We start from the raw sequence: 26,096 nt of genomic DNA on the forward strand, positions 1-26,096 counted from the left end.
TGTTAGTACAACCATGATTACTGGAAGCCAAAGGAGAGAAATATTTACAGGATCCAAAACTGCATCCTTTCTGACGCTCACTGCATCTACAGCACACACACACACACACACACACACACACACACACACACGAAACCTGAACGAAATTTAAGTATTCAACAAAATTAAAAATATGACGATTATGAGGAAAGAGTGTTTTACCGCGTCTGTGACGGGGGGCTTTCTGAGGGCAGAAAATCTGTCCTGTTCAGCTCCCCATCCCCAGGCATGAAGCACTGTGCTTGGCTCATAATGAGCACTAAGAAACTGTCCGAATAAATGAATGAATGGGGAAACTATATCACATTATGATTAGACCTATGTGGAAAAGAATGTTAGCACCTAGAGAGGAAAATGCAAAAATCATCAAAATACCAAATGTTAGGACAGCAGAAACAAGAGGACTTTTTTCCTTCTCTGAAAACTCCACTTGATGCTGTCACACTGCTTACCAGTTCAAAATGAGGATTTGCTCTTTTTAAAATGCTTGGATCAAGGGAGAAATACAACCCAAAATTTTAGAATCTCTTGAAAATAATGATAATGAAAACATGGTGTATCATTAAAAATCAAATAAATTTACCCTTAGTGGAAAACCAACCCCAAATACACTAGCACAAATAGAAATGATGCAAGTCTATTCACTGCAGCAATTTCAAAGTGTCAAAAGACTGGAAATAGCCCAAATGTCCATCAATAAGTTCTGCTCTGTTCCCCTAGTGGGGTACTACACTGCAAAGGAAGGAGTGAAGATGCCACAGATGCTGGGGCCTGCTCTCGGGGTGCTCACAGAGTACACAGCATGGGGCAGCAGGAAGAGGGAGCCTCCCACACCCGAGAAAGGGGCACGGGTGTGCAGAACACAAGAACATCATCTCAGTTGTTTACATGTATGTGCATGCGTGTGTGTGTATGTGTGTGTGTGTTTTCAGAATCAAAACCAACCAAAAAGTAAAAGAAACAGTTACCTACAGGGGAGGGGAGAAGGAGTGGGGGCCAGGGACAGAAGTCAGACTTCTCTGAACGTGCTTTGTTTTACAGTTTTGACTTTGGAATCAAGTAAACATTTTAAATAATTATAAATCAAAATGTACAAGCTAAAACAATTCCTAAAAATAAAAAAAAAAAATGAGAATAACTATATATCAAGTTGGTTGCTTAACCACAAAGAGAAGGATTAACGCAAGTGACTTTAAAACACAGTAACATGAATATGACTGGGTACCTCTAGCAGGACGAGGCCTAAAAACAAAAGGAATTACAAAGAAATGTTAAGCTATGTTCAGTAATCCCATCATATTGTTAGTAATACTGGGACTTTTATTTTGGATACACAGACATACACATGTATGCTAACGTCATCAAGAAGTAGGATTTATATCACGCAAGTGAAAAAAGATACAAATAAAATCGAAGTAAAAGCGCTATAATGCTAAGTTTGAGTTGGAAATATCAAGATAAACTCGAAGAATTTTTATCTTTAAAAAAATCGTTCTGTCACTAGAAGCAACAAGTGTCCCCAGTACCCACATTCCATTTTCTTATGATTTGCCTCCTAAAGGAACCTGGGCTCTTGGAGAAATGGTTGATCCCAGGTCAAGGTGCACTACCACCGTCTACTGGGTCATGCTGATAAAGATTCTGGAGCCAACTTGAAGGGCTGCAACTCAAAGATGGAACAACTTGATCATCCAAAAGAATAAGTACTGGATAGCATTAGGAGAAATACCTAGTGTAAATGACAAGTTGATGGGTGCAGCAAACCAACATGGCACATGTATACATATGTAACAAACCTGCACATTGTGCATATGTACCCTGCAACTTAAAGTATAATAATAAAAAAAAAAGAATAAGTACTATAACAGTTTGAAACATAACTACTATGTTAAAATGCAAGAGTTCCTAACAATACTTCAGACGAGATGGGGCGCCTTCAGGGTGGTATGGCCGTAGACATCCTAACAATACTTCAAAAAAAATTTTTAAACCTAACTAGTAACCTTTGTAGATTATCAAAACGCCAACGATGATTCTGGAAACGTGTAAATACACGGATAAAATAAAGCATTTATTCTGTCTTTCCTATTCAAACAGGTTTTCAGGTCTATCAAATAGTTGACAGAGGAAGTCTTTACAGAAGAACTCTAGCTATTAAACTAAAAAGAAATGTTGGAATTAGTGTGTCAGAATTTACAACCTCTAATGAGATACTGGATCAGGGCAACCATCACCAATGGTTTGCCCATATGATGATGGGGAACTTTGCAGAAGTTTGGCCACCTTTATAGAAAAGGCGGCCAAATTCAGCATTAGGAAAAGATAACCATCCAGAGCTTTTCTGCCCTTGATTTGATACAGCAGGAAAACATGAACCATCTACAAAGTATTCTCACTAAAATAAAAAATCTGAGTCTGGCTGAGCTTCCAACTTAGCTACTAGTTTATAAGAAATGCCGGGAGTGGAGCAACATCTCAACACTACAAGATGCAATAAACCATATCCCAAATGTGGGAAATTCTATAAAACTAATGACCTGGCTTCCTCAACAAATAAATAGCAAGGGAAAAAAGTGGGGAGGGGCAACATCATAAATTTGAAAATATCTAAGAGACCTATATCACTTAGATTCAACGTGTGGACTTTGTTTGTATTCTGGTTTGAACAGCCTCTGCGCAAAAACACACACTTATGAGAAAACTGGGAAATTTGACCAATGACTAGGTATTAGATGACGTTAGATAACTACTGATAATTTTTATATTTGCATTAATGATATTATCATTATGTTTTTTTAAAAAGAGTCTATTTCTTAGAGACTAATACTAAAAAGTATTTACAGCTGAAATGAGATGGTGTCTGTGAATTCTTTTGTCTGGATTGGATTTTATCTGGGTAAGATAAAGGAAAAAAGATTAATCAAAATTTTTTTGTTTTTATTTTTTTTGAGACAGAGTCTCACTGTGTCGCCCAGGCTGGAGTGCAGTGGCACGATCTCAGCTCACTGCAATTTCCGCCTCCCAGGTTCAAGCAATTCTGCTGCCTCAGCCTCCCGAGTAGCTAGGACTACAAGCATGCACCACCTTGCCTGGCTAATTTTTGTATTTCCAGTAGAGATGGGGTTTCACCAAGTTGGCCAAGCTGCTCTTAAACTCCTGACCTCAGGTAATCCACCTGCTTCAGCCTCCCAAAGTGCTGGGATTATAGGCGTGAGCCACCATGCCCGGTCAGGTCAAATGTTAACAACAGTTGATGCTAGGTGTAGGGCATGTGGGCGTTCATTTTCATTTTCTCTCTACTGTTACATGTGTTCGAAAATTTCCATAGGTTAAAGAAAAAAAAGAAATATTTCACAATAAGAATGAGTGCTGTCTATCTTCCCACATGACTAGAGGAACTGGACACCAACAGACCTTTTGTTCTCAAATCACTTAACTCTAAGAAGTTGTTTTTTGAAGTATGAATATCACCTAAAACAAGACTAAAGAGAATTTGCTAAAGAGACCTTAAGGTTATAATTTTTCAAACCTGATTGTTTGGATCTGTGAGGTACCTCACTACAATAGGTATGAGATATTCAGAGAGCACCACTGGAAAATCTGATCTGTTTTCTTGTAAAAAAATGGCAATAGGAGGAATCTGTTCCATCAGCTCAGTCCGCACTGTGGGCTCTGCAGCAATAAAAAATTTTAAAAAAATTATATTAAGAATAAGTCAGGCATCTTATATAGTATATACTGATAGTTTCTAGCTTTTCTTACTAAAATACTTCATCAAGGAAATTAGACAAATGCAGTTTAAAAATCATTTCCCGTTTAGAGTATTTATGCTACAGACAGGCTTAAAAAGCTAATGAGCTATACAGCAATATAAAAACATAAAAACAAGAGAGAATGACAACTCTATTATAACAAGCCATATATAAATTGAGGAAGGAGCAAGAAGTCTGCATGCTGGGCCAGCATCCAAAAGCCATTACAACTAATGGCTTATATGCCAGACCTATGGGTTGTGCTTATTTAAATTCTAGCCAGAATGTATACATTATAAATAATTCTTTCATAAATGCACTAAGCCACAATCCACGCATCCCAATTATTTCTAAGGCAAAGCATTAAACAAAAGAGAGGCTCTAGCTCTAATATACCACATTAAATTTAACACAAATGTATAATTGCTACAGCACTGTAAATGGTGACTCATTTACAAAGAGAATCCATTTAAAGACTCAAAACATCCACTTGGGCCTTTTTAAAGGCATTGTGTTATATTCATATGAATATTTTAAACTAATATGGGAGCTATACGGAAGGCTTATTTTTCTATTTTCAGTTAAAATGATTAAATTCTAAAGCCTGAGAGTCCTGAAACTTTCTGAAACTTCTCATCATTCATTCTGAATGCAGGAAGGAGGGGGCTGTGGCACAGCTGTCAGTACCGGCCAGCCCCACCACTCATTCATCTAACTCATCCTTACTGGGGCGGTGGGGAAGACAACATCATCGTGTCTGTCGTACAGCAACGTGATTTTCTTCCACAATACCAATCATGGAGACGTAGAATGAGAAAGAAAAATCAAGATTCGCCTTGAGGGAATAATGACTGGGATTTTTGAACCCAAGAGGCTTCTTTTGATTTGGCATTTCTTAGCAACCAGTAGTCTGGCAAAACTCAAGAAACACCAAAGGCCTGACTGCCAAGGCAAATAGCATTCATAGCCATTAATCATTTTAATTTTCTAAATATAAGAAAATTTCAGTCAAAATTCAAATAAGATATATATTCTTCAAGAAAAAATCCATTCATGGTTACAAATTGCTTAAAGGTTATTGACTAACAAACAGGTTTTTTAAAAATTAGCTATTATTGGTTACACATAATTTCTTAGAAATTTATAAGGAAAAAATTAAATTACACAATACTTATACAAACCTGCATCTTCTGACAATCTGACTACAATCTCCATTACCATTAGGAAGTCTTCTTCATTGTTACTGAAGTCCCGGAAGATATCAAGCAGCCCTCTGGCAATAATCTGCCTATGGAGACAAAAACAATGTATATGGTTATTTGGGCCACACTGACTGAAGGACCACAAGGTTCCAGGCATTGTGCTAAGAGCAGGTAAATGCACCTTGGCACAAGACAAAGTGAGCAACCTGTGTTCAGAAGGAGGACGGAGGCTACCCGGGAATGCCCAGCGATGGCCATTCCAATGTGGTCCACAGTCCTACAGGAAAGGAGGCCTGCATCTTCTAGTCAGGTAGTCATCAGAGTTTGAAAATGTCCACTTAAGAATAAGGGAAAACCTTTTTCTTGTGTTCTGACTGGCTCCTCAGGCTTGGAATAAAAGCTCAAGACAGTTGAAGGGAACTAAGGGACCAATAAATATAGAAAAGAAAGGCCCGAAGAGGCATCTGATGGCCTCTTAATGACTGAATGAGGAAGTGCCGACTAGAAATTCTGCAGAAATTCTCTTGGAAAGCCTTGAGATAATTTTTTAAATTCAGATATTTCTCCACATTTATTATTTTTACTCTCCTATCTCCCTGTGCTGATTAACCATAAAATCTGTAAAATGAGAAAGATCTGCAGATGTTTATTTTGAGGGGAGTAAGGAAAGGAGGAGGTGGGGAGACCGTATCCCTCTATAGGCAGAACTGGTCAAGAGAACCAAGATAGAGTCAGAAGTGGCAGCTACCAAAAGGAAAGAGAAATCACTGCAGTCCACTGGCCTGAGCAATGTACAGGAGAACAGTTAAATCAGCCCCAGACTGAGGAACAGGCCGAGACTCAACTCAGAAAAGTCCCACCACAAGATGGCAAGCAACAGACAAATGACGTGCACTATAGCATTCTACACAGAGGAAGCTCTAGCCATGGGGGGAGATAATGTGATTGTCATTGCAGGACCAAGTGACGATGTCCCATCATAAGCATGATCTGAGCTAGAGCTACAGAAGGCCTACTGAGGAGAAACGTCAAGACCTCTGCAACAGCTAATTCCATCAGTATACTGATCAGTGGAGCAGGCCAGGGGCGGGGGTACCCTAAGGTGCGGGGCCTTCCCCAAAGAGTGGACCCACAAGCCCAGGAGGCCATTGTGAACTGTGGACCATCCAAAGACAGGAAATTAAAAATGAATAAAGACTCTCTTAGACATTCAAAAAATCTATCACCAGCAGATCTGAACTATAAGAAATGATAAAGAAAATCCGATGGAAATGTGAATCAGCAGAAAGGAATAAAGAACACCAGAAGTGATAACTACATGCATAGATATATAAATTTTTGTTATTATTTAAATCTCTTTAAGAAATAATTGACTATTTAAGTTAAAAATAACACTTTATTATTATTGTGAATTTATAACATGTATATAATAAAATGCATGATGAAAACAACATAAAGACCAGGAAAGGGGAAATGAAGGCATACTATGATAAGGTCCTTACACTATACATGAAGTGGTAAAATACCACCGGAAGGGCTGGCGCGGTGGCTCATGCCTGTAATCCCAGCACTTTGGGAGGCTGAGGCGGGTGGATCACGAGGTCAGGAGATCGAGACCATCCTAGCTAACATGGTGAAACCCCGTCTCTAGTAAAAATGCAAAAAAATTAGCCGGGCGTGGTGGCGGGCGCTTGTAGTCCCAGCTACTCAGGAAGCTGAGGCAGGAGAATGGCATGAACCTGGGAGGCAGAGCTTGCAGTGAGCCGAGATTGCACCACTGCACTTCAGCCTGGGCGACAGAACGAGACTCCATCTCAAAAAAAAAAAAAAAAAAAACCACTGGAAAGTAGGCCATGATAATGATAAGTTAAATATACATACTATAAATGCTAAGGCAACCACTAAAATAAAAAAACAGTGAATTATAACTAATGAACTATTTAAAAAACAAACTAAAATCATAAAGAAGTTCAATTAACTCAAGAGAAAGCAGATAAAGAACAAAAAGGGAACAAAATAGATGTGGCAAATAGAAAACAGCAAGATGATATACTTAAACCTAACTACATCAGTAATTACATTAAATGTAAATGGTCTAAACATTCCAATTAGAACAAGATTAAAAGAATGGATTAAAAAAAAAAAACAAGACCCAACTACATATTACTTATAAGAAACACATGTTAAATATACAGATGCAAATAAATAATTAAAAAAGAATATATTATGCTAACAATAGTCCAAAGAAAGCTGGAGTAGCTGTATTAATATCAGACAAAACAGATTTTGGAGCAAAGAATATCACCAAGGAAAAACAGGTCATTTCATAATGATAAAGGGGTAAACTCATGAAGAAGACATAATTATCTCAAATGTTTATATGCCTAATAACAGAGTTTCAAAATACATGCAGCAAAAAGCAATACAACTGCAAGGAGAAATAGAAAAAAGTCAATGTCAAAGTCCAGAAACAAAACCACGCATATATCTAGCGATTTTTTTTAAAAAAAAGGTGAACAGGAAAAGTCATCAAAAAGTGGTGCTAGAATAAATAGTCATATAGGGGGAAAAAAGAACATTGACTCTTATTTCACAGCATAAACCAAAATTAATTCAAAATGGACCCACAGATCTAATGTAAGAACTAAAACATAAAATTTCTTGAAGAGAAAAGAAAATCTTTGTGGTCTTAGGTTAGACAAAGATTTCTGAGGAGCAAAGTATACAAACCATAAAAGAAAAAAATTGATAAATTTGACTTCATCAAAATTTAAAACTTTGCTCTCTAAACCACACCATTGGGAAAATAAAAATGATGAGCCACAGACTGGAGAAAATATCTGACCAAAACTGGAATCCAGAATATATAAATAATCCTTGTACTCTTTTTACGAGATGGAGTCTCACTCCGTCACCCAGGCTAGAAGTGTAGTGGCGTGATCTTGGCTCACTGCAAGCTCCGCCTCCCGAGTTCACACCATTCTCCTGCCTCAGCCTCCCGAGTAGCTGGGACTACAGGCACCCACCACCACACTGGGCTAACTTTTTGTATTTTTAGTAGAGATGGGGTTTCACCGTGTCAGCCAGGATGGTCTCGATCTCCTGACCTCGTGATCTGCCCACCTCGGCCTCCCAAAGCGCTGGGATTACAAGCCTGAGCCACCATGCCCGGCAATCCTTGTACTCTTATAACTCAGTAATAAGCAGACAAACAGCCCAATTAAAAGAATATGTGTTCATAAATGAGCTCAGCACATTAATACTAATAACCAAAAGATGGAAGCAACCTAAGTATCTGTCAACTGATGAGTGAATAATCAAAATACTATGTATCCATTCAATGGAACATTATTAAAGGAACGAGGATACTGATGTGGCTTTTTTTTTTTTTTTTTGAAACCCAGGGTCTCACTCTTGTCACCCAGGCTAGAATGCAGTGGCATGATCATAGCTCGCTGTAGCCTTGAACTCCTGGGCTCAAGTGAAACATGGATGAATACTGAAAACAGCATGCTAAGTGAACCAAGTCAGTCACAAAAGACGACATACTGTATGATTACATTTCTATAAAATGCCTGGAATAGGCAAATCAATAAAGACACAAAGTAGATGAGTGGTTGCCTAGGGCTGGGAGATTGGAGAGGAATGGGTAGTGGTTGCTAATGGGAACCACGTTTCTTACTGAGGTGATAAAAATGTTTTAAAATTCATTGTGGCAATGTTGCACAACTCTGTGAATATACTACAAATCATCAACTTGTACGCTTTAAAGTGGTGAAACGGATGACACGTAAACTAAATCTCAATAAAGTTGTTTTATTCTTTTAAAAAGCAAAAGATTTTAACAACTTCACAAAACAAAATGTACAGACAGCCAAGAAATACAAGAAAAAATTCTCAACATCACAAGTCTTCAGAAAACTACAAGTCAGCCAGGCACAGAGGCTAACACCTGTGATCCCAGCACTCTGGGAGGCCAAGGCAGGCAGATTGCTTGAATCCATGAGTTCGAGACCAGCCTAGGCAACATGGTGAAATCCCATCTCTACAAAAAATACAAACCTTAGCCAGGCATAGTAGCATGCACCTGTAGTCCCAGATACTCAGGAGGGTGAGGTGGGAGGATCACTTGAACCCAGAAGGCAGAGGTTGCAGGGAGCTGAGATCGCACCACTGCACTCCAGCCTGGGTGACAGAGCAAGACCCTGTCACAAAAACAAAACAAAACAAAACAGGCCAGGCGCGGTGGCTCACGCCTGTAATCCCAGCACTTTGGGAGGTCGAGGCAGGCAGATCACGAGGTCAGGAGATGGAGACTGTACTGGCTAACATGGTGAAACTCCGTCTCTACTAAAAATACAAAAACTAAGCCGGGCGTGGTGGCGGGCGCCTGTAGTCCCAGCTACTTGGGAGGCTGAGGCAGGAGAATGGCATGAATCCAGGAGGCAGAGCTTGCAGTGAGCCAAGATTGCGCCACTGCACTCCAGCCTGGGAGACAGAGTGAGACTCCATCTCAAAAACAAAACAAAACAAAAAACAAAACAAAACAAAAAACCTGTCAAGATCCTGAAAGACAAGGATAGAACAAGAAACCATCACAGATGGAGGAGCCTCAGGAGATATGGCAACTATAAATGTAATGTAGTACCCTGATGGGATCCCGGAGCAGAAAAAGAACATTAATGGAAAAATGCAGAATCCAAGTCAAATCTGTAATTTAGTTAACAGTACACCGATGCCAATGTTACTTTCTTAGTTTTGATCAATGTAACATGCTTATTTAAGCCGTAAACATGAGAGCAGTTTCCTGACCTCAGCATTACTGATACTTTGGAATAGGTAAGTCTTTGTTGGTGGGGGGAGGGGCTGTCTGGTGCATTGCAGGATGTTTAGTAGCATCCCTGGCTTCTACCCACCAGTAGCACCCTCTGTGCCCCAAGATGTGACAACCAAAAATATATCTAGACATTGTATAAGATCCTTTGGGGGCAGAATTACCCATAATTGAAAGCCACTGCATTAGAAGTTGGGCAAAATGTATAAGGGAACCCTCAGTACTGTCTCTGCAACACTCCTATAAACCTAAAATTATTTCAAAATCAAAAGCTTAAAGACAAAACAAAACACAAGGCTAAAAATGCAGAAGCTACAATGAGGTAACACTACAACTACTAGAAGAACTAAAATTATAATGACAATACCAAGTGCTGGCAAAACATGAAATAGGAATCCACAGACGTTGGTAGAAATGCAAAATTGTACAGGTAATTTGGAAAACAGTGTGGCAACTCCTCTAAAAGCTAAACATACCAGTCAACCCAACAATTTCACTCTTAGGCATGTACCCATATGAAATGAAAACCTATGTCCACACAAAGTTGAATGCAAATATTCATATAAGCATTATTTGTAACAGTCACGAAATGGAAAACTCCAGTGTTCCCAGAACTGGTGAATGCGATACGAAACACAGAGTATCTGTACATACTCAGCAGCAATAAAAAGGAATGAACTATTGATAACAACAGGGATGAATTTCTAATGCATTTTGCTAAGGAAGAGAAGCCAGACATGTAAGAGTGCATCCCATATGACTGAATTTATATGAAATTCTAGAAAAGGCAAAATATTTTGAAAACATCAGAAACAGGGTCAGTGGTTGCCTGGGCCTATGGTGGTCAGGGAGGGAGGGACTGCCAGACAGCCAAGGGGCAAATAAGGGTACTTGTCAGGTGACAAACTTTTGAACTCCATTGTGACAATGGCTGGATTACTGTATACATTTACCACATTCATCCAAGTGAACTATTAAAGTCGGTGAAGTTTATTGCATGTAAAATATGCCTCAATAAAAGCTCTTTAAACAAAGACATTGATGAGGGAAAAAGTGAGGGCCATCAGCAGTGGCCTGGGGTGATCTGGAGGCCTCCCGTGCAAGTAGAGGAACTGCAGCTCCTGAAGTCTTTCTCTGATCAAGTAGAAAGGGCCCCTGACTGCTTCTGTCCACTCCTCTGAGCAACAGACCATCCAGGAACAATGAAAGTCATTTCTGGCCAAGCATGCATCAGAAGAATTCACTGAAGCTGAAAACCCACCCTGACTTGCAGGGAAAAAAGGATAGAAATACGGAATTCAAAGGGGCAGTCCTTTGGCCCAGTATACTATAGGAAGAAATCCATCAACTCAAGCCTGTACCCAGGGAGATTTATACCACCCTTGGGATGAAAGATCAAGATCTGGCAGTCAAGAGGTTTGGGAAAGTCAAAATAGGCACTGCAGAGAAAGTCACTAATTACATTTCACTAGACCACATTCATTCAGCTTCCCTTGGGAAATCAAGCAACTAAGATCCCCAATCTGCTTCTAGGGTCACAGAACAGAGAGGCAAATCTACATCCAACCTTAAGTGGTCACAAGGGATCTGCCCTCTTAAAGAAAGCGACGAAATGGGTAAGAGAGGACCCCTGAAGCAGAGACAACTCCACAACCAAACAGGAGAGAGGTAAAGACTCAAACAAATTGGTGCTTTGGAACCACCATTTTGGAAAACCTGGCCGCTCTGCAACGACCTGGAGAGCCCACAGTGGATGAGCAGAGTCCTGAAGCCTCGGCCTCAATACTTCTCACTTGTTTGTTAGCTTTGTTAATAAGATGAAAGAAGAAAGTGGCCCTCTGGAGAGAGAAACTCTGCCTGACTCAGAAGAGTGCAGGGGGACTCAGCGACATGACATGTAGCAAGCACAAAGCTGGGTAGTGGCACACCGTAAGCCCTCTACAGTGCCAGTCACTAGATTACAAGACAAGGAGCTGCCAACAACAAATGAATAGAGAGAAACTTAAATAAATTATGATCTATCTATACCCTGGCACACCATGCAACTATTTGTATGGTCTTAGTACCTCTAGATATGTAGTAAGTTAGAAAGATATCCATGATACATTAAATGGAAAAAGGTGAAAATTTTTGCATATGGTAGGAGCCCATTTCTTTTTTTTCTTTTTTTTTTTTTTTTTTGAGACGGAGTCTCCCTCTGTCCCAGGCTGTAGTGCAGTGGTGCGATCTCCGCTTACTACAACCTCTGCCTCTCGGGTTCCTGCCTCAGCCTCCTGAGTAGTTGGGACTACAGGCACATGCCACTACACTCAATTAATTTTTGTATTTTTAGTAGAGACTGGGTTTCACTATGTTGGCCAGGATGGTCTCGATCTCTGAACCTCGTGATCTGCCTGCCTCGGCCTCCCAAAGTGCTGGGAGTACAGACATGAGCCACCATGCCCAGTCAAGCCCATTTCTTAATACAAGTTACATTTAGGTATACATGTGCAATACATGTACACATAAACACATTCATATGTACATACACTTATTGAGGAAACAATCTAGAAGGGTACTCACCAAACTTCACAGCTCTTCCCAAGGTTGTGTCGGGGAGGGAGGGAAACTCTATTTAAATTCCTGAAGTTGTTAAATATTTCAATGGGCATATATTATGTTTGTGAATTTTTTTTAAAATATAAAGAGGATGGCTGGGGAGGCCAAGGCAGGCAGATCACTTGAGGTCCGGAGTTCAAGACCAGCCTGACCAACATAGCGAAACCCCATCTCTACTAAAAATACAAAAATCAGCCACGGTGACGTGTGCCTGTAATCCCAGCTACTCAGGAGGCTGAGGCAAGAGAATCACTTGAACCCGGGAAGCAGAGGTTGCAGTGAGCTGAGATTGTAACACTGCACTCCAGCCTGGGTGACAGAGCAAGACTCTACCTCAAAAAAAAAAAAAGAGGATGGCTTAATTTTACATGGCAGTGTAACCAATGTTCCCTGGAAATCCAACCACAGAAGTAGCCCTCCGTGTCCTTGTTCATTCTTTCCCTCACTCCATCACTCAGTTATAATCATGTGTTAAGCCCAACCAACTTTAGACTCAATGCAAGAAGCCTGTGATACCAGGATAAGCAAGGTCCAGGCCCTGCTCTTAGGAGCTTTACAGTCTAGGCCTGGAAGTAAACAAGAAAATTATGAAGACCAGTAGGGACAGGACCTACAGAGAGTGCCCACAGGATACGACAAAAACACAGAAGAATACAGAGGGACTAGCCAAAGAGATGAGGAGTGTGAGGCTGAGAAGTTAGGCAGAGACCTGGGATGTCGGAAGGATGAGGCGAGGACTTTAAGATAAGCATGAACGGCATGGAAGGTCTAGAGGAAACTCGGGACACACTGGGCAGCTATGGAATGCGGGAACTTCCTGTATTTCCCATTCGACTTTTCTATAAATCTAAAATGCCGCCAAAAATAAAGCCTATTAAAGAAAGAATGGAAATGAAATGCTTTTTCAGACAAACAAAAGCTGAGATAATTCACTGACAACAGTCTTGTACAAAACAAAAATCGTTAATGGAAGTTCTTGAGGCAAAAGGATACCTGATGGCAATGAGCATTTTACAAAAAGAAACAAAAAACATCAAAAACAGTAAAAAAAAAAAAAAGATGGTAAATATTTAAAAATATTTTTCTTATTTGTAATTGCTTTAAGATAGTTGCTATATAAAGCAAAGATATTAAAAAGTTATTCTGAAATTTATGAATTGTGTAGAAGTGTAGGAAAATAACAGCACAAAAGACAGAGGGGAAGAGGTGGAAGAACACCGTTGTGAGGCTCTTATGCAACATCTCCAACTCTACAGCATGCAAAGTGGTATCATTTTGAACATATGTCATGATGAATAAAAGAAGTATACTGTAATCCCTACAAAAATCCATAAAGCCGGGCGCGGTGGCTCACGCCTGTAATCCCAGCACTTTGGAAGGCCGAGGCGAGCGGATCACGAGGTCAGGAGATCAAGACCATCCTGGCCAAAATGGTGAAATCCTGTCTCTACTAAAAATACAAAAAACTAGCCGGGCGTGGTGGCGGGCGCCTGTGGTCCCAGCTACTCAGGAGGCTGAGGCAGGAGAATGGTGTTAATCCAGGAGGCGGAGCTTGCAGCGAGCTGAGACCGCACCACTGCACTCCAGCCTGGGCGACAGAGCGAGACTCTGTCTCAGAAAAAAAAAAGAGAAAAAATACAAAGTATGTTCTCTGACCACAAAATAATTAAACTAGGGATCAATAACAGAAAGATATCTGCAAAATCCTCAAATATCTGGAAATAAAACAACACACTTCTGAATAACTAAATGATCAAAGGAGAAATCATTAACATTAAAAATACTTGTGCTGAGAAATAACAAAAATGTTATATATCAAAACTTGAGGTAGCATAGTACTTAAGAGGAAAGCGTACAATATAAAATGCAGATGTTACAAAAGAAAAGCCAAAAAAAAAAAAAAACTGAACTAAATATCCTTGAAGAAAAGAACAGCAATTAAATCCAAAAGTGAAAAAAAAAAAAAAAAGCCAAGGAAAAAATAATACAAATTAGAGCAGATATTACTGAACTATTATAGAAAACAAACATACAACAGAAACAAAGCCAAAACCTGAGTCTTTGAAATAACTAATGAAATTCATAACCTTCTGGTAAGAATTATCTAGGGGGAAAAAAGAAAGAGAGAAGGCACAAATAACAAATAACAGGATGGAAATGGGGACACAACAGATGTCGCAGACAATAAAAAAAAAATTGTCATTTTCCAACACAGAATGAAATAACAGATTTAAGCAATGATTATTTGTGAACCCTGAAATCATCAGAAGAAAGACTGGTGAGGAATTTTATAATGAAAGAATAAAACACCTGAGCCCACTGCTCAATATGAAATCTCTAAAAGTGTGACAACTAGACATTGTTTCCTGGTGTTTTGTAATAAGAACTTCACAAAACAACATATGAAGTATTGCTTTAAAAAAAATTGAAGCAGAATATAATAAATTCTCCAAATGTAATTTTCCGTTTACAGAAAAGACAGGGAAAATGATACCATGAAAATAATGACCACCAAATACAGAATGTGGAAAATTCTCTAAGCTAATGACCACTTCAACAAATAAATAACATGGAGAAAGATGAAAGAGAGAACCATTCGAGATTCAAAAGCGTTTAAGACCAAAAGGAAAAAAACCTGTAAACAAAAAGAGACTTAACAGACACATCTACCTAATGAAATGTGTAGACTTTATTTGGATCACGATTCAAACAAATCAACCATAAAAAGGTATTTTTTAGATAGGAAAACTGGACATAGAGTGGTAAACTAGAAAGCACTGTTGTTAATTTTGTTAAGTGTGATAATGATATTAGTTAGATTTTTTCTAAGTCCTTAATTGGATAAAATATGATGCCTCAAATTTCCTTTAAAATACACAACCAAAAAAAGCACAAAACCTCTGCAGAGAAAATTATCAGACTCTACTGGGAAACTAAAGAAAACCTACATAAATGAAAAGATGTACCATGTTTATGGATTGGAAGTCTACACATTGTAAAACGGGCAATACTCTCCAAACTGACCTACAGATTCAAAGCAAACCCAATCAAAATCCTAATAGATGTTCTGCTTTGTTTCATTTTGTTAGAATCTGGTGAGCTGGATTTTAAATTTATATGAGAATACAAAGGAACAAGAATAACAAGTCATGCCAAAGAAGAAAAACAAGATGGGAAGACTTGTTCTATCAAATATCAAGACTCACTATAAATCTATAGTAACCAACACAGTGTGGTATTGGCTGAGGGGACCACTGGAAGAGAGGGGAGAGTCCAGACAAAGACTGTAAACAGAGGCTGGACTGTAACAGAGGTGGCACTCCAGCGCGGTGGGAAAAGAACATGCTTTTGATAAATGACATTGTGACAGTTAGGAAAATGAAGCTGGAGCCATTTTTCATATGATAAAGAAAAATTAAGTTCAGGCAGATTGCAGAACTATAGTATATCTATTTCACAGAAAAAAAATAAAGGCTTTAAAGCAATATAAAGAAATAGAGGGAAAAAAGCTTCCAAATGCACTATTAAGGGTAATGCCAATAAATTTAACCACATTAAAGTCAATAGCTTGTGTGCCTGGTGCAGCGCTCACACCATCAAGACCAGGACTTTGAAACCAGCCTAGGCAACATAGTGAGACCCTGTCTCTATGCAAAATAAAGTAGCTGGGCACGCTCCTGTCATGGCAGCTACTCAGGAGGCTGAAGCAGGAGGATCTCTTGAGTCCAGGAGTTTGAGACTCCAGCTATGATTACACCACTGCACTCTAGCTGGGTAACAGAACAAGACTTGTGACCTTGTTACCCAAAGTCTCAATCAATCAATCAATCAATCAATAAAAAGAAAAATGAATAGCTTCTGGTCACCAAAAGAACACCATAAAGTGAGTTTAAACACAAGCCACCAGTTGAAGATGCTTATCATACATAATTAATAAAGGTTTGAAATCTAGAATATACACAGAACTCCTACAAATCAATAATAAAAAGACAAACAATTCATCCTCTCCCTACCAATTCAACCAAAGATTTGAACAGGCACTTCACAAAAAAGAAATACAGATGTTCAACGAACATGAAAAAGTGTTTAAACACATAGTAAGGAAAATAAAAATTTAAATCACAAAGTGATATCGTTACATACACTTCCAAACTACCAGATTGGCTAAAATACAAAAATCTAACAATACCAGTTGGCAGATAAAATGTAGGGCAAAGGTAAGGCCGAGCATAGTGGCTCACAACTGTAATCCCAGCACTTTAGGAAGCCGAGGCAGGTGGATCACCTGAAGTCAGGAGTTTGAGACCAGCCTGGCCAATATGGTGAAACCCTGTCTCTACTAAAAATACAAAACTTAGCCAGGCATGGTAGTATACACTTGAAGTCCCAGCTACTTGAGAGGCCAAGGCGGGAGAATTGCTTGAACCCAGGAGGCAGAAGTTGCAGAGCCAAGATCGCACCACTGCACTCCAGCCTGAGCAATGGAGCAAGACTCCGTCTCAAAAAAAAAAAAAAAAAAGTAGGGCAAAAGTAGGAGTATAAACTGATACAACCACTTTGGAAAACTGGCATTATCTATTCAAGCAGAAGATAAGCATACACCATCACGTAGTATTTCTTTCCTGGGTACGTATCCTACAGAAATGCATACTTGTGTGTCCCCAGATGCATCTACAAGACTGTTCATAGCAAAACTGTAATAGTCAAAATGCTTTCAGTTCTTTAACAATAGTAGATGGATACATGTCAGTATATTCAAGAACCCTATTACGAAAAGAACAAATTCAAAATATTAATATATGCGAAATCCATAAAAGTAACGTATCCTGTATGATTTCACATAAAGTCCAGAAACAATAAAATTAAATTACATTATTTGGTGACAGCTAGGTGCCAAAACTTGAAAGACAAAAAAAAGAAAAAAGACACCATTCAGGGTATCATCATTCCCTAGCATCAAAGGAGAATAACAATGGACTCATCCTGCAATATTAAATGGATCCATCCAGCAACATCCTTGTGAGCTTTCTATGAGCATCCTTGTGAGCTTTCTCACAACATCCTTGTGAGCTTTCAAATATAGGCTTAGCCTATATTTGGCATAGAATGTAACTTTTATTTTTTCGTTTTCTTTTTTTTTTTTTTTTTTTGAGACGGAGTCTCACTCTGTCGCCCGGGCTGGAGTACAGTGGCGCGATCTCAGCTCACTGCAAGCTCCGCCTCCCGGGTTTACGTCATTCTCCTGCCTCAGCCTCCCGAGTAGCTGGGACTACAGGCGCCCACCACCTCGCTCGGCTAGTTTTTTGAATTTTTTTTTTAGTAGAGACGGGGTTTCACCGTGTTAGCCAGGATGGTCTCGATCTCCTGACCTCGTGATCCACCCGCTCCTGCCTCCCAAAGTGCTGGGGTTACAGGATTGAGCCACCTCACCCAGCCAGAATGTAATTTTTAAAAGTAAGAGCCAGTGAAGGTAAGGAAAGAGGCTATGTGAGTACCATCAATTCTTGGCAAGTGGTGTAGTTAGGGACTACCTGGGGAAGAAACTTCAGAGGATAGTTTAGAACAAGACAAGCCAGGGTTGCAAGTGGGGTGAAAAGGCACCTGTAACAGGCCAGGAGACACAGACGACAGAAGGCAAACCTGAGGGGGGTGAGGGATCAGGGACGGAGGGCCCGTCAAAGGGCAGAACAGGAGGAGAGAGACTTTCTGCTGAGAAAGGAGGGGAGAATGCTTTCAGATTCACAGAAGTTTGGGTAGCACATAAATGGAAAGGGAAGCCTTAGTTTCTGCTTTCTTCAAGATATTAAGAATCAAGGTCATCTGCTGAGCCAATGTGGGCCTGGAGTCGAACCCTGCCAACACCGCACACAGTGACAACAGAGCGTGGCGTGACACATTGCCACCGAAGTCCCTGATGTACAGCGCAGTCAAAAAACAAAGCGGGCAGACAATGCTTCCAACTGATGCTTCTTGGTGCTTCTCAATTAAGGAATGCATGACTTTTCTGAGTACTGCATATGTGAAAGAAACCCAGTTAGCAATCCTAATCACTCAAACACCATGAAATTCATCACCATTTCCTTCCTGGCTTACCAGGTGTTCAGCAAAACAATAGCAAAAATAATGAAAAAGCCTAGTAAGATGGTACCATTCAGATAGAAGCCCAGCATCCTGGTGGCAATCTGTATCCAACCTACCTCATCATTCATGAAGTCTCCTCGAAGCTGTCACAGAGAAGTGGCCCCAAGTGTCAGCTTAAAGCACACAACAGAGAGTTGTCAACATACACAGGCCTGGTTGGGCTTACCGATTGAAGGTGTTCTCACTGAAAGCATACTTCTCCAGGCGAGTGAGTGGAGGCAGGTTATCCTGGCCTGGAATGTCCAAGAAGGCTGTTACTCTCATGTTGTCACAATCTGGACCATAGTCTTCAAATCCATCTAAAAAGGAAGAGTGGAGTGGGGGGAACCCACACTCAAAAGTGTGTATCAACTGTGACAAGTCACACTTGGGCAAAAACATGGCCTTGTGGCATGCGTTCTGCCTTCACAGCTGAAGTCTCTAAGAATTGCAACGTTGAGAATTCAGCCAAAATGAAATAGTCAGTTGAAGAACCCCATAAGAAAAGTAACAGGTACCAGAGTAACAAAGAATAGCCCAACGCCTTTCTTTTAGTGCAGTCTGTCTAATGCATGAGTGAAGGGAACCACTCCCCTACTGAAGAACTCAGCAAGGGAGCAGATGCTCACCTCTAAGAAAGCCCTGCTGTTTAAGAAGCCCTGCTCACCACGCAGGGCTGTGCAAACAGGTTAAAGCAGTTGAAGGAAAAACAAATCAGTTTGGCCTTGTTAGCAAGACTCTGACAGAAAGTCCACTCCACATCTATTCTGTTCTAAACGTACTCATGTAGCCTCATAGAGGCCATGACATACATTCCCATCCATCCATATCTGTGGCCCCACAACACCCAACCACACCTCTCCACACAGGTATCCAACAAGTTCCTCCAACTCCTTCTGGCCAAAAATGAGCCAATCATCATCCTTCCTCTTCTTTTTTTTTTTTTTTTTTTCCTGAGACGGAGTCTCACTTTGCTGCGCAGGCTGGAGTGCAGTGGCCCAATCTCAGCTCACTGCAACCTCTGCCTCCCGGGTTCAAGTGATTCTCCTGCCTCAGGCTCCCCGAGTAGCTGGGATTACAGGCATGTGCCATCACACCCAGCTAATTTTTTGTATTTTTAGTACAGACAGGGTTTCATCATGTTGGCCAGGCTGGTCTTGAACTCCAGACCTCAGGTAATCCACCTGCCTTGGCCTCCCAAAGTGCTGGGATTACAGGCATGAGCCACCATGCCCAGCCTGCTCTTTTCCCTCTTGTGCAGTGGGTAGTTGAATTCATGAGCTCTGGAGTCAAACACACCTGGAACGGGATGAATCCCACAACTACTACTCACTGCTCTGTGGCCAGAGTTCGTCAGGTCACCTGTCCACACTTCTGTGTTCTCATCTTGAGGGTGGGATGAGACCCCTCCCTTGTGCCATCAGGATGCTGGAGTAAGGGGGACCACGCATGGGAAGACCTGCAGGATCTGGCCGACCTTGACATTGTTTACCTCCCTTCACTTACTCCCATGTTTCACATCCCCCACAGCATTCTGAAGATCTGTTCCCTATCTACTCTCTCCCATTTAGACCTAAGGTCTCAGCTAGGGTGCAGCCTCTTCAGAACGGCTTGCCTTCCCACTCTCCTCACACCTCAAGTGCCCTGGTGATGGCAACCTGTGCCAGCCTCCTGCAACATGAAGTTCACTGTTTATCTGCAAGAAGTCCTTACACAATAAACGCTCCTGAGGGCAAAACTGTGTCCAGTTACTGTTGGATTCTCCAAGCCTAGCACATAGGCTTGGTAAAATGCAGTCTTAAAGTAAATTTATTCATTATATGTTTAATGAGCACCTACTATGTGCCCTGGCACATTACTAAACGCATAATGAGTAAATTCACTTTAAGACTATGCATTTTACCAAGAATGGTCTCCAACACCACCAACCACTGAATTAACTTAATCTTTCCATCCACTCCATAAAACACACTGACTAACCCCAGGGCATAATGAACACTCAGAGCGAAGAGGCTACTCTCTAGGAATAACAGTGGTAAGGGGAGTTGTTGGGATGATATTGATAATAAAAATAATAGCTACATTTTTTGAGTTCTTATAACAGGCCAGGGACAGGGAAGTAGCTTTCACATGTGATTCAGTTCCCACACCAACTCAACCAAGTAAGATTCTTATCCTCATTTTACCGATAAGCAAACCAATACCTAAAGAAGTTAGGCAACTTTTCCTTAGTCACTCTCCCATTTTGCCCTATCCAGAAGGAGGCTCGTGCACAGCTATTCCCAACAGGAGCTACCTGCTTACTAAGAGTCAGGTCCTGTGCTATTATTTCTGAATGTTAGTTTGAATTCTTCAGAAAGATTCAATAAAAATGAGTTAATAAAATACAGCTGTCAAATTAGGAGTAGATAAAACAAGCAGAAAATACTGTAAACACACTGTAAAAAATGACAAGGGCTTACATTTGCATTGCCTGACATATAAGTCTTCTCACTCCACGTAAGACAGTGAACCTGGAAATGTAGATGAGGCCTTATGAGTGTGATCTATGGATGAAGGCAGAGGGTCCACGTGCCAAGCAAGGCAAAGCCTTGGCTCAGATCACCAGGTCAGCCTATGAATATTCATTCTTTGATTAAAATTAGAAGTTTTAGAAATGTAGCCATCTTGGCCAGGTGCGGTGGCTCACGCCTGCAATCCCAGCACTTTGGGAGGCTGAGGCGGGTGGATCACTTAAGGCCAGGAGTTCAAGACCAGCCTGGCCAACATGATGAAACTCCATCTCAACTAAAATATAAAAATTATCCAGGTGTGGTGGCACATGCCTGTAATCCCAGCTACCTGGGAGGCTGAGGCAGAGAACAGCTTGAACCTGGGAGGTAGAGGTTGCAGTGAGGCGAGATCATGCCACTATACCCAGCCTGGGTGATGGAGCAAGACTTCATCTCAAAAATAAAAAAAAAAAAAGAAATATAACCATCTTTTTTTAAGAATCCCTGATATGGCCAACTTTTTCTATTAAGCAGTCATCTTCTCCTCCCATTCCTGCTAGAAAACAGGCCATCACTGAAAGGATAAGGCGGGGGGGAACTGCCTGGAGTTGAGAGCTAATTATCAAGAGGACTCTTGCTATTTCAAAGACAGCCTGGCAGAGTTTGTGCCCAGGTAAGAGAAACACACCTGGCAGAGCCCTCCCTTCTCCCACTCCCCCACCTAATCTTTCCATTGCTAACCTAGGAAAATAAACATAAAGAAACAGGCTGCTGAGGACTTCCCTGAGGCTAATTTTGGCAAAATAACAGCCTCAATAGTTAGTTCTAGAAAGGTTAATCGGCACCTGCTCTAGAGGTGGAAATGCATCCCTCCTACCCCTCGCCTTGAAAACTGGTATGAAAAAGTAGAGGAGTCCTACTAGGCAGGTAGAAAAACCAAAGTCAAAGGCAGTAATGGAAAACGGTTCAATCTAGAGATGACAAGTTTGTGCCTAGTACTTACTTTTCTTTGAACATGAACCACATTTTCCCCCAAGTAATTCTTTTAGGCTAGCAATATGAGCTTATTAAAAATTTACATTGTATAGCAGCTACTCAGAGAATGTTAATAAAGAATTATACAGTTACAGAAAAAATATGTATGACATAATCAAATATGCCATTTCTGTGCACAATAGCTGCCTTGGATGAACAGGTCCACACTGGGTCATAGCCAAGCCCAATGACCAGAGTCACTGCATATGAGCTATTTTCAAGCACCTCAGAGTCCAGAAGGAATAGGCAGCCTCTATCCCACAGACAGTTATACAGCATCTGCAGGCCCAGGCTGGAACAGACTCGGAAACATTAAGTTTAAAGCAGTAGTTCCCAAGCTTTGGGGTAACAGATAGTTTTGGAACCTGAAGATATCTATAGTCTAATACATTGAATACTTTTCATACAGGATCATGGGTTTCAAAAGATCTTCTGAGGACCACTGTGTATTTTATGGGTTGAGAACATGGTGTTTTAAAGTAACAGAAAATAGCCAGACACTCTTCAAAAAACTGTCTTTAGTCAGACAACTAACAAACTTAGCAATTAGTTCTACCAAAGAATAGATGTTACTGGAGAATATTAATGATCCTACCACATTAACTATATAAAACTACACTATCAACAAGGAAATAAAAGCTATGTATAAGCCATAAAATAATGAATAATAATTTACCCTTCTTGGTTACTTCTATAAAGAAACTGTGCTAAGAGCTTTCTGTGTAGTAGCAGTAGTTTGTTAAATCTTGATAAAAACCATATTAATCCCATTAAAAAAAATAAAAAACAGACCAGGTAAGGTGGCTCATGCCTGTAATCCCAGCACTCTGGGAGGCTGAGATGGGAAGATCGCTTGGGCCCAGAAGTTGGGGATCAGCGTGGGGAAGAAAGCGAGATTTTGCCTCTAAGAAAAATATAAAAACTTAGTGGTTGTGATGGTGTGTGCCCGTGGTCCCAGCTACTCAGGAGGCTGAGGAGGAAGGATCATCTGAGCCCAGGAGGTCAAGGCTGTAGTGAACTATGATCACAGCACGGCATTCCAGCCTGGGTGACAGAGTGAGACTCTGTCTCAAAAAAAAAATTAGAAAAAAAAAAGCTCAGAGAAGTTAGGAAAATTGCTACCCAGAGAGTGGCAGAGTCAGAATTTGAACTCGGTCAGAATCCAGACACTACATTGATCTATACTGCTAGAGAGGAAACCTACACTTTAATTTCAATTTTCAAAGAAACCCCTCCTAACTGCTGCTCCGAGCCTCAGGTGCAGGGTCCTTCCCTTAGTCCTGCAAATGCACCAAGAACCTTCATCTCGATGACTCTGTACCTGCTGTCCACTGCCTGGGACTCCCACTTCTCACACCCTCCCTCCCACCTGAGCTTGGGTGTCAGTGTCCAAAGCGCCCTCCCCACCCCCCAGGAGGCCGGGCTCCGGACAGCCTCTCCTTCCTTCCAGACCATGTCAGGCCACCTCCCAGCTGCCCTGGGGCTGCGAGAGGCCCTGTGGCCCCAGGGCCCTGTGCTGTCTCAGACCTGCAGCAGGTGCTCCACAGCAAATAGTTAACTAAAGGAATGACCCCACCAAAAGAAACTTCCGTGAATAAAAACAAATATTTTTAAAAAAGAATGTTATAAAACAGAATCACAAAGAAGAAGAAACCTCAGAACATGCCTTGATAAACTCTCATTTTATAGACAGGTAAAGAGACATTACCCCAAAAGACAACAGCATAGCTGGGATTCTTAGAACCTGAAGGTTCCACATGCCAGGCCAGTGTTCTTTCAACAGACAGGCAGAAAAACCAACTCGGATGAAGGCTACAAGAACAACAAAGCCAAAGGGAAGAGTTATGGTCTCTGAGGTAATTGACGGGAAAAGAGAAAGACTTCAGTTTCCAGCCAAGATGGCTAAAGAAGGACCTGACATATGTGTAAGTGGAGTCTCAAAAGAAGAAAAAGAGAGAAAGAGAGAGAGAAAACACAAAAGAGATGAGAAGAAGAATCGCTATAATTTTTTAAAATTTGGTAAAACCTATAACCCTACAGATTCAGGAAACTTAACAAATTCAAGCAAAATATACATAATGAACTATCACACAGGGCACATCATAATCAATTGCTAAAAACCAATGATAAAGAAAAATATTTTTAATTGTTTTATTTATTTATTTTTTTTTTTGAGATGGAGTCTCACTGTGTCGCCCAGGCTGGAGTGCAGTGGCCGGATCTCAGCTCACTGCAAGCTCCGCCTCCCGGGTTCACGCCATTCTCCTGCCTCAGCCTCCCGAGTAGCTGGGACTACAGGCGCCCGCCGCCTCGCCCGGCTAGTTTTTTGTATTTTTTAGTAGAGACGGGGTTTCACCGTGTTCGCCAGGATGGTCTCGATCTCCTGACCTCGTGATCCGCCCGTCTCGGCCTCCCAAAGTGCTGGGATTACAGGCTTGAGCCACCGCGCCCGGCCAATTGTTTTATTTTTAATTGACAAGTAATAATCATATATGTAAGAAAAAAACCCTTAAAACTAGTCCAAGAAAAAAGACACATTACATAAAAATGCAGAAACAAAGAAAGAATAACAACTTTTCTCATCAAAAACCATGCAATGAAGAAGAAAATGGAAAGATATTGTGACGGTTAATACTGAGTGTCGACTTGACTGAAGGATGCAAAGTGTTGATCCTGGGTGTGTCTGTGAGGATGTTGTCAAAGGAGATTAACATTTGAGTCAGTGGGCTGGGGAAGGCAGACCCACCCTTAATCTGGTGGGCACAATCTAATCAGCTCCCACCGAATATAAAGCAGGCAGAAAAACATGAAAAGGCAAGACTGGCCTAGCCTCCCAGCCTACATCTTTCTCCTGTGCTGGATGCTTCCTGCTCTCAAACATCAGACTCCACGTTCTTCAGTTTTGAGACTCAGACTGGCTCTCCTTGCTCCTCAAGCTTGCAGACAGCCTATTGTGGGACCTTGTGATCATGTAGGTTAATACATATACATATGTGTGTGTGTGTGTATACATATATATATATCTATATCCTATTAGTTTGGTCCCTCTAGGGAACCTTGACTAATACAGATATGTTTAAAATACTAAAAGAAAAAAACCATTAACCAAGAATTTTTTTTTTTTTTTTTTTTTTTGAGGTAGAGTCTCACTCTGTCCCCCAGGCTGGAGTGCAGTGGCGCTATCTCGGCTCATTACAAGCTCCGCCTCCCGGGTTCATGCCATTCTCCTGCCTCAGCCTCCCGAGTAGCTGGGACTACAGGTGCCCACCACCACGCCCGGCTAATTTTTTGTATTTTTTTTAGTGGAGATGGGATTTCACCATTTTGGCCAGGATGGTCTCGATCTCCTGACCAAGTGATCCACCCGCCTTGGCCTCCCGAAGTGCTGGGATTACACGGGTGAGCCACCACTCCTGGCCTGATTTCTTAACACTGTACAATGTCCCTTTTTTTCCCTAGCAATATTCTCCTTTTCCAAAGCTTACCGTGTCTGATGTTAATATATACACTCTAGCTTTCTTTTGAAAAGCTGAAAAAAACGCATTGCCAGCAGATATGTACTACAAGTAATGCTAAAGCTAGTTCTTCAGAAAGAACAAATATGATCTGAAGCCACACAAATATAAGAGGAAGACCAGGAATGGCAAATATGTAAATAAATATAAGCAATGCTAGTTTATTTTCTTTTTTTTCATTTAAAAACATCTCTTTAAAAGGTAATTGACTACTAAAATGAAAACAATGGCAATGCAGTGGGGCTAATAGCATATGTAGAAGTAAAATAGCAATAAGGCAAGAAAACAAAATAAAAGGCATTCCGATTAGAAAGGAAAAAGTAAAACTATCTTTATTCACAAACAACATGACTGTCCATATAGAAGATCCCAATGAACTTACAAAATAACTAGAATAAGTGAGCTTTGTAAGATTATAGGATACAAGTAAATACACAAAAAACAGTTGTATACTACCCAAAGCAATCTACAGATTCAATGTAATCCCTATGAAAATAACAATGACATTC

General features: G+C 40.7%; 1 protein-coding gene across 9 annotated transcripts in view; it reads right to left on the reverse strand.

The window, feature by feature from the left end:
- LOC101019194 (putative serine/threonine-protein phosphatase 4 regulatory subunit 1-like) overlaps nucleotides 1–26,096 on the reverse strand; it is an 85,454-nt gene that overhangs the window by 36,274 nt on the left and 23,084 nt on the right. For 7 of the 9 annotated variants that reach the window (XR_002515065.2, XR_002515064.2, XM_021920888.2 and 4 more), the window contains exons 3-5: nucleotides 18,733–18,865; nucleotides 4,973–5,079; nucleotides 3,569–3,711 (exon numbers count right to left, since the gene is read on the reverse strand). Coding sequence is in view for 7 of the 9 variants with exons in the window: in XM_021920888.2 (XP_021776580.1) it covers nucleotides 3,569–3,711; nucleotides 4,973–5,079; nucleotides 18,733–18,865 (383 nt within the window). In the remaining 2 variants the exon portion in view is untranslated. The remainder of the gene's footprint in view (nucleotides 1–3,568; nucleotides 3,712–4,972; nucleotides 5,080–18,732; nucleotides 18,866–26,096) is intronic. The other 2 variants (XM_021920891.2, XM_021920892.2) reach the window with 2 other exon arrangements.

The sequence above is a fragment of the Papio anubis genome, chromosome 16, assembly GCF_008728515.1.
Source record: "Papio anubis isolate 15944 chromosome 16, Panubis1.0, whole genome shotgun sequence".
Classification (NCBI taxonomy): domain Eukaryota; kingdom Metazoa; phylum Chordata; class Mammalia; order Primates; family Cercopithecidae; genus Papio; species Papio anubis.